The sequence below is a fragment of the Danio rerio genome, chromosome 7 (assembly GCF_049306965.1).
Source record: "Danio rerio strain Tuebingen ecotype United States chromosome 7, GRCz12tu, whole genome shotgun sequence".
Classification (NCBI taxonomy): Eukaryota; Metazoa; Chordata; class Actinopteri; order Cypriniformes; family Danionidae; genus Danio; species Danio rerio.
In genome coordinates, this window is record NC_133182.1 from 12,765,771 (window position 1) to 12,775,000 (window position 9,230).

At 35.6% G+C, this 9,230-nt stretch overlaps 1 protein-coding gene across 2 annotated transcripts in view; it reads right to left on the minus strand.

Annotated features, from left to right (window-relative positions):
* Window positions 1–1,207: 1,207 nt before the first annotated feature.
* zgc:158785 overlaps window positions 1,208–9,230 on the minus strand; it is a 21,098-nt gene continuing 13,075 nt past the window's right edge. Inside the window, 4 exon segments of one of the 2 annotated variants that reach the window (NM_001080696.1) lie at window positions 1,511–1,886; window positions 4,158–4,378; window positions 4,407–4,690; window positions 6,934–7,140. In NM_001080696.1, the coding sequence (NP_001074165.1) occupies window positions 4,532–4,690; window positions 6,934–7,140 (366 nt within the window). In that variant the 3' untranslated portion in view covers window positions 1,511–1,886; window positions 4,158–4,378; window positions 4,407–4,531. 2 annotated transcript variants of the gene reach the window in all.

Here is a 9,230-nt window from a genome sequence, read left to right on the forward strand (position 1 = left end):
GCAACTAGTTTACCTGCTTTAAGTAACTAATCCCTTTTACAGTGCAGGGGTGGCTCAAATATTTTGGCGGTGCTCTTTGGGTAAGCGATCCATCAAAGCAAACAACAAAAATCAGTCCAACGCACTCAAAGTGATGTTTGTTGTTTAACTTTTACTTAATGTTTAACCTAACACTCCTAAATAAATTAAGTCAATTTTACACGATATTGACAAGTTAATTGTAACTGATATAAGATTGTAAAATTTACTTGAAATTTGTTTGTGCAAATTGTTACGAGGATTTTTTAAGTAAATCTAAAGAGCTATTTTTTTCAGTGTATACAGTTTAGGTTAAAATTATTAGCCCCCCTGTCAATTTTCCAATATTTCCCAAATGATGTTTAACAGAGCAAGGACATTTTCACAGTATGTATCGTTATATTTTTTTATTCTGAAGAAAGTCTTATTTGTTTTATCTCGGCTAGAATAAAAGCAGTTTTTAATTTTTTAAACCCATTTTAAGGTCAAAATTATTAGCCCCTTTAAGCTATTTTTTATATATAATCTACTAAGCAAACCATTGTTATACAATAACTTGCTTAATTAACCTAACCTGCCTAGTTAACCTAATTAACCTAGTTAAGCCTTTAAATATATATTAAATATATATATATATTAAATATATATATATATATATATATATATATATATATATATATATATATATATATATATATATATATATATATATATATATATATATATATATATATATATATATATATATTTGCTTGCAGTAATTATCATGGCCATGATCGTCAAAGTTATTTGGAGATCCATGAAATAAAGTGATGTGAGATTTATGTCCATCAGACAAAATTTGCTGAAGTTCTTTAGATGTACTTGTAAGCATTTATTTTAGCACTAGATGGCACCTTTTCCTTCCTTAAAGGGGTACTACACCCAAAACTGAAAATTCTGTGATCATTTACTCACCTGTTTGAGTTTCTTTCTTCTATTGAACACAAAATAATATATCTTGAAGAATATTGTGAACCTGTAACCCTTGACTTTCATAGTATTTGTTTGTTTGTTAACGGTTTCCAACATTCTTTAAAATATCTTCTTTTGTGTCAAATCAGTTAAGAACCTCTCGAGGACTAATAAATAGTGCGTAAATAATAATTATAAGGTGACATACAAAAATTCATAATGACACACCAAAGAGTTCATAAAATATAGTATTTTACTATACAAAATTAAAAATGGGTAATACATTTTCAGCATTCTTGGATTATATTTATGATGAATTTAATGTATACAATTGAATTTTAAAAATATTAATTCATTTTTCCTTTTTTTAAATAATAAAAATCTGTTTCCCAGTACTGGGATGCAGCTGGAAGCATATAAACATATGCTAGATAAGTTGTCGGTTCATTCCGCTGTGGCGACCCCTGATGAATAAAGGGACTATGTTTTTTAGGGTACTGTAAGTCATGTTTTCACATTGTAAGGCTGGATTTTTTTCTGATTTCTGAAATTTACATATCACACACAGTCCACACAATTATAAAGCTGATTTGTTTTAACTTGTTCAATTCAGCTCCGACATCAAATGATGAATAATATACCTACTAACCAATATTTTGTCTGGTTTTCATAGAAGGAAACACTTTTTAACTTCTCCCCCATGATAAAACAGTCATGAAATCAAATCTGCAAATCTGAATGATTGTCTTATCTAGCCACTGTAGATGCTGTTTATACCATACCTGTCAATATTAGGATATGAAAATAAGGGATAACCGTTTTTTGCACATCCCTCAATGCGTTAAATCCCAAAATGCCCCTAAATTGCTGAATCCGTTAATTCAGAACAGTTTTATTGTAAATATATATAAAATTACAGCTAAACTACTCTTAAAGGAACACTCCACTTTACCATACCACAGTGTAACCTGTACAAAATATCTGTTAGTTCAGTTTCCCTATTTTGCGATTTAACAAGTGTTAATCGTGGTTGTGAATTGCATTATGAGATGTTGATCTCTGCTCTGTCGATGTTTGATATTGAAAACTCAACTCTCTTCAACTCTCATTGACATTTCAGTCGTTTGAAAAAATATATAATGCAAGAAATAATATATAGAGCAATAAGTCTGTAATATAACAGAAAATGTACCTGCAGTTTATTACAAGGTTTTTGTAGCATAATATACAACACCAACCCAGACAATTTATCACTTTACACTGTTGAAAATGTTAATGAGTCAAATGTTTAAGGTTAAAAGCTGTTGAAAGAAAGACCAAGGTCCCATAATGCAATTCAAAAGCATAAAAACAGGAATCACGAAATACAGAAAACTGCTAATTTAGGGATTTTTTTATAGTGTAGAAAATTAATTGCATACGATATAAAAAAAGTTACAAACAAATTAAACAGTAAACAGTAAAAATACTGGCTTTATAGAAATGGAATCAAATCTCATTACTTTTTTTCACTGCATAATATATATGTATATCTACACAACCTGACGGAAGTCTTGTCGTTGATCCCAGTTGTAAGAGCAGCAAATAATAACTTGACTTCTAGTTGATCGTTTGGAAAAGAAGGTCAATTTTTCAGGTGAATCGTTTGTCGAACTGCATCCCAATCATCACAAATACTGCAGAAGAACTATTGGAACCCACATGGACCCAAGATTCTCACAGAAATCAGTCAAGTTTGGTGAAGGAACAATCATGGTTTGGGTTTACATTCAGTATGGGGGCGTGCGAGAGATCTGCAGAGTGGACGGCAACATCAACAGCCTGAGGTAACAAGACATTTGTGCTGCCCATTACATTACAAACCAGCAGGATAGCGCTCCTCATACATCCGCCTCAACATCAAAGTTCCTGAAAGCAAAGAAGTTCAAGGTGCTCCAGGATTGGCCAGCCCAGTCACAAGACATGAACATTTTTGAGCATGTCTGGGGTAAGATGAAGGAGGAGGCATTGAAGATGAATTCAAAGACTCTTGATGAACTCTGGGAGTCCTGCAAGAACGCTTTCTTTACCATCACAGATGACTTTATGATTAAGTTATTTGAGTCATTGCAAAGATGTATGGATGCAGTCCATCAAGCTCATGGGAGTCACACACAATACTATTTTTTTTTCCACTGCAGCATGACTTTATATTCTATACTGTACATTATTTCAGTTAAGAGACAAGACTTTTGTCTAAGCAAAGTCAGACCTTACTGTCCTAATTAAAGAAATAAAAATCAAGGGATGATCATGTATTATTTTTTGTTAAATAAGCGTGATATAGAGGCCTTTGCCTTTCATATAAGCCACTTCTGATACCAAATCATCAACTAGAAGTCAAGTTAGTATTTGTTGTTCCTAAAACTTGGATGGGAGATAACACTTTTGTCAGCTGTGTAGATATATTCTGATTAAAGGTAGGCTACTATAGTTATTGAATGCTATTAGACTATTGTTAAACTTAATTTACATCAGCCAAACTAAATAAAAATATTAAGTTAAGCTTTGTATAAACCCGATAAACTGATCAATGTTAGTTAAAGTAACAAATAAACAATTGTTTTCATGACTTTTTGTTTTATTTATATATATATTTAAAAATACAGGGGAATCCTGGGTAAAACAGGACGGTTGACAGGTATGGTATATACTATTTTAAGGTAAAAACTGCAAGTATAAATAGCTCAATCACTGTTCGCTGGTTTATTAAAGGGATAGGTCACCCAAAAATGAAAATATACTTATTTTTTACTCACCTCAAGTGATTCCAAACATTTATGAGTTTCTTTTATCTTTTGAACACAAAAGAAGATATTTTGGAGAATGTTGGAAACCTATGACCATCAACTTCCATACTATGAATGGTTACCGACTTCCAGCATGTTTCAAAATATCTTCATTTGTGTTCAACAGAAACTCAAGCAGGTTTTAAAGAAGTCAAGGGTGAATAAATGTTGATAGAATGATCAGTTTTGGGTGAACTCTCCCCTTAATGAAGACGTGCTCTTCTCCTGTGGTTTGACACACTTTTCCCACGTTGAATATATGACTTTTCCATTATTAAAAAAAACCCAAGTACAGATGAAGCAAGTCTCGAAATCTCTCATCACTTCAAATTAATGCAAAAGTCTCTTCAAATCTTGGGTGTGACTCCAAAATCAGGGCTTTTGCGTTAAGCCGCGCTCACACTGCACTTTTCTCCTATAGATTTCCATTCATTTGCGCGCGAATGGGACAGACTGGAAACGCATGCTCGTGCAGCAAGTTTCAGCGTTCACTGTGCTGCAAACTTCAAGCTTGGTGAACTCTGACCTGCGAAATTGCATCTCGTGACTGCGTGAGACCAATCGAAGATCAAAACATGACCTCTCTGGAGAGAAATTTAAAATATGGACCAATCGCTCGCTTTTTTAAATGTCTAATCATCTTGTTTAAGATGTACAACAGAATTTCACGTGCTCAAACTCTAGTGTGACCACAGCATCAGTCTGTTTTCTTCCTGATGTGCTTGTAGGCACTACACCACCGTCTCCTTTTTCTTGTATTTGCACAAGAAGTGCATTGTGAGATGTTTAGGCCTCTGTTGTGCTTTCGCAGGACGGGGAATCTGAAGTCGGACACTGGGATTCGTCGCATTCCACGTCCTGAAAAGGTGGATGTGGTAACGAAGAGATACCTGCCGTTAAAAAAGAAGAAAAAAAAAGTCAGAGCTAATGTTTTTAATTACTCTTACTGCAAAAATGCTTTTCTCAGTTAGATTTTTTGACTTGTTTCTAGCACAAATATCTTAAAATTCTTAAATCAAGAGGATTTTTCTAGACAAGCAAAACATGTAGTCTTGTTTTGAGAAATAATATGCCAAAATGAATTGAGTTTTTCCCTCAAACAAGCAAACAAACCTGCCAATGGGGTAAAAAAAAATTATTATATCAAAAGGAAAAACAAGATTAATTTGCTTACCCCATTGGCAGATTATTTTGCCTATTTTAACCCTTGTGTGGTGTTCGTATTTTGGTTACTCAGCCAGTGCTCATGGGTCTGGTGGACCCACTAGAGTTTTGGCTTTCTAAATGAACACTATTAAACAATTTTGTATTAAATTACTCAACAAATGTTTACTTAATTCCAGTTACAAGCCATATGCACAGCAAACATGGTTAATTTCCCCCCTTTACCTTTGTTAAATCATATTGATAAATTTAATGTGCTTCTCATTTTTATTTATTTATTTATTATTTTGTTTTTATTAATGTTATGAAAAAAATAAAACCCACAGATTTGTTTTTTCGTATTGTTCCCACCATGGTCATGGATATTATCATCAGAAGCCCCTCTCTCATCCACAATCAATTGCAAGGCCCTCGCAGCAGATAATCTTTTGGCCATCTTGATCAGTTGTGGTAAGGAACCACACTGGCAAAGTCTTTTTATAGTACTATACCCCCTAATTCGCAGATGGGACAGGGTATGAGAAAATAAAGCTTGGTTACTGCAAGAGAGAGGGTAAAATGTGCGGGAATGTACGAGCAGACAGTGTTGAGTTGAATTTGCAACAATGTTGCAATTTTGTGCGGGAGCAGGAGGGGAAGAAAACAGCAGCACCAGAAAGGAGGACAGAGTATAGGAACACTGGACCTACACTTTCAACACTTTTATTAGACCTGGGTCTAGTGGACCCGAACACCTTGGATTTAATGTAAATATGTGGGGGGAGGTACATTTATGCGGTCGTTGAAAATTTGTTCGGATTTATGTTCTTCACAGAAAAGAAGCCAAAGCCAATGAATTTCAGGTTGAAAAAATTGTTCATTGTTTAATTTTTCTTTAAAAAAAAAATTAAAATGGGTCTTACAGACCCGAACACCATACAAGGGTTAAGGAAAAACTCACTTAGTGAAGCTTCACAAACTAATTTTGAGAGGAGCACATGATAGGATTGACTGCAGCTGATCCCTATCACTAATCACTAGCTATCCAATAGGATCATTTCAAATTTAACATAAATATCCAGCCTTAACTTCACTCCTCGTCTTCGTTTTGGAAGCGCGTATGAATAATATAAATAATACTCAGTACTGTAACAGTTTCTACATGACTGTGAGGGCTGAGTTTGGGGTAGACATTAATAAAATACAATTATTGGGCAATTTAATAAATAACATACATAATTCTCGGTGGAACGGTGGCTCAGTGGTTAGCACTGTCGCCTCAAAGCAAGAAGGTCGTTGGTTTGAGTCCCAGCTGGGCCAGGGGGCGTTTCTGTGTAGAGTTTGCATGTTCTCCCCATGTTTGTTTTTGTCCGAGTGCTCCAGTTTCCCACACAGTCCAAAGCTAGCGGTACAGGGGAATTGGATGAGATTAAATGTGATAGTGTATGGAGTACTGGGTTGCAGCTAAAGGGGCACCCGCTGCGTAAAACATATGCTAGAATAGTTGGCGGTTCATTCCACTGTGCTGACCCCTGATAAATAATAGACTAAGCCAAAGTAAAATGAATGAATGAATGAATGAATGAATGAATGAATGAATAATTCTTGCAGCAGCTGTATCCCTTTTAGCAGGAACTCTTCTGCCTCGCACAAGTGGTCATTTGTTTTTTGTAATGTGATGTAAAGATGATATAATACATGATCAAATAAATATAAATGTTTATGCTTTAAAAAAACAAACAAAAAATCTGAAAAAAACAAAACAAAATAAATATTAAAAATTATGATGTTAAACGATTCATAACAATCATGTGAAAAGGGTACAAATATTTTTTTAACGAAACTATTTATGAAATTTTCTGTGTACTAATGTGGACATGGCTTAATTCAGAATAGTTTTCACACCAATGGAAATCCCTGCATGTGTAAAATGGCACCGCACTTTCATTTACAGTATCTGCACTAAAAGCAAAAACATGAGTGCACTTACGACGGTCCAGAAGAGGTATATAGTGAAGAGGGTGAGTGTGAGGATAATGAGTCCGACGGCCTCCATGCCGTTGCTGTAGTAGAGATCCATGGCTCCCTGCACACACAACCAGCCCGACAGACTGGCTAACGGTGTGATGAACAGAAAGCAGATCACGTCTCCACATAGCGTCCGCCTCTGCTGCTGCATTGAAGGAGCGCTCAACCACTGCAGTCAGGAAAAACACAACAACAGATTATTAGATGGGTCATTCATTTTCTGTTTTCGGCTTAGTCCCTTATTTACCAGGGGTCGCCACAGCAGAATGAACCGCCAACTATTCCAGCATATGTTTTACGCAGTGGTTGCTCTTACAGCTGCAACCCAGTACTGGGAAACACCTATACACTCTCGGATTCTCACGCACACACATTCATGCACTACGGCCAATTTCATTCCTTCATTCATTTTCTTGTCGGCTTAGTCCCTTCATCAATCTGGGGTCGCCACAGCGGAATGAACCGCCAACCCATCTCTGGGAAACATTCACACACACACTCATACACTACGGACAATTTAGCCTACCCAATTCACCTGTACCACATGTCTTTGGACTGTGGGAGAAACCTGAGCACCCGAAGGAAACCCACGCGAAGACAAGGAGAACATGCAAACTCCACACAGAAATGCCAACTGATCCAGCCAGGACTCGAAACAGCAACCTACTTACTATGAGGTGACAGTGCTAACCACTGAGCCACCGCGCCGCCCCCTCTTCTGCTTTAAAAATATCTATTTAATATGTAGAGTATACAATCAAGACACCTCAAAAAGAAATTTGCAGCCATTCAGAACTCAAACAATGCAGTAAATACGTGATGTATAAGATATATGTACAGTTGAAGGCGAAATTATTAGCTGTAATTTTATTTCTTTTTCAAAATTTAGGGGAATTTTATGATGTTTATGATAATTATCGTTTTTTCTTCTAGAGAAAGTCCTATTTCTTTTAGTCTGACTAAAATAAAATCTATTTTTATGTTTAAATTAGTTATTAATTTGAACTTATTTCTTAAAACTATTATGTTTAAAGATGTGTTGAAAAATAAATAACTTTGGACATATTTGAAAAATACTTTATAAATACTTATATTCAAGGAAAAAACAAACAAAAAGCGCTCTGGGGTAAGCTCAAATGTATGGTCGGTGCTCTTTGGGTAAGGGATTCATCAAAACATCAACAAGAATCAGTCCAAGGCACTCGAATAAAGTGAAAAATTTAAAAAGCCTTTATTCACATGGCTAAATTTCTAAAAACCTACGCGTTTCGGCAGAAGTCTGCCTTCATCAGGGTAACAGTGATCAGGTGCGTCTAGAGCAAGCGGCAACCTCCCGCTCTCCCTCAGGAAGCCAATACGGAAGTAACTAAAACTGCAATTCATCCGAAATTCCGCTAGTCCTGGCCGCTCCTGGCTCCAAAACAGAGCAAATTTCAATTGAGCCCACTGTTAGAATGGCCAACTTTACAGCAGAAAAAAGTTTTTACAGCCTGGTACAAAAAAAGATTTTGGTTAATACAGCTAATATTACCCTTCATGACAACTGTGAGGGGGGTGAATTTTTTTATAACTCATCCGTTTCCTTTATATTAAGTTATATTAAGTTTGCATAATTAAGGGCGTGGCCACTTGAGTGACAGCTAGGTCTCGTTGGTCGCCGTCACGTCACCTCAGCTGAATCCTGCAGATTAGCCACTGATCTCGGCATATTTATCGTATTTCTGTGCTGTTTTATGTGGCTTTACACAGTCGACTGCCTTTTGGATTTGTTTCCTACAATTATTAGATGGCATGGCATGCTGAGTGAACTTAATTGTGCTCACAAACCATTCACGTGGCCTCCGTTTCCCATGTGAGTAAAGTTATATACTTATATACCATCTTTATACATGTATTTATTTTATTTAAGATCATTTATCGTTTATATTTATATTTAGAGCTGTAATGCACTCCAGAATCTGTCAGATTGATTAGCTGTAGGCTCTAGAACAGTCATCTGAAGCGTTGCCATACAGTGTTATGCTGGATTTCATCAATAGTCTTACAGTAACTAACACAGACTATATCTGAAGTGTTTGGAAGTAATTCGCGTTTTCCTCCTGTTAAAAAACGTCATAAGAACAATGTTTAGTGGCTCAATGTATTACAGCAGTGTTTTTAAAAGTCTAAACACTTTATTGATATAGTGTACAACAAAGCACAAGTGGTCAGAATACAAACAAGTCACAGGTGATAAAGTATTAAGCGTTCTCCCAAAGT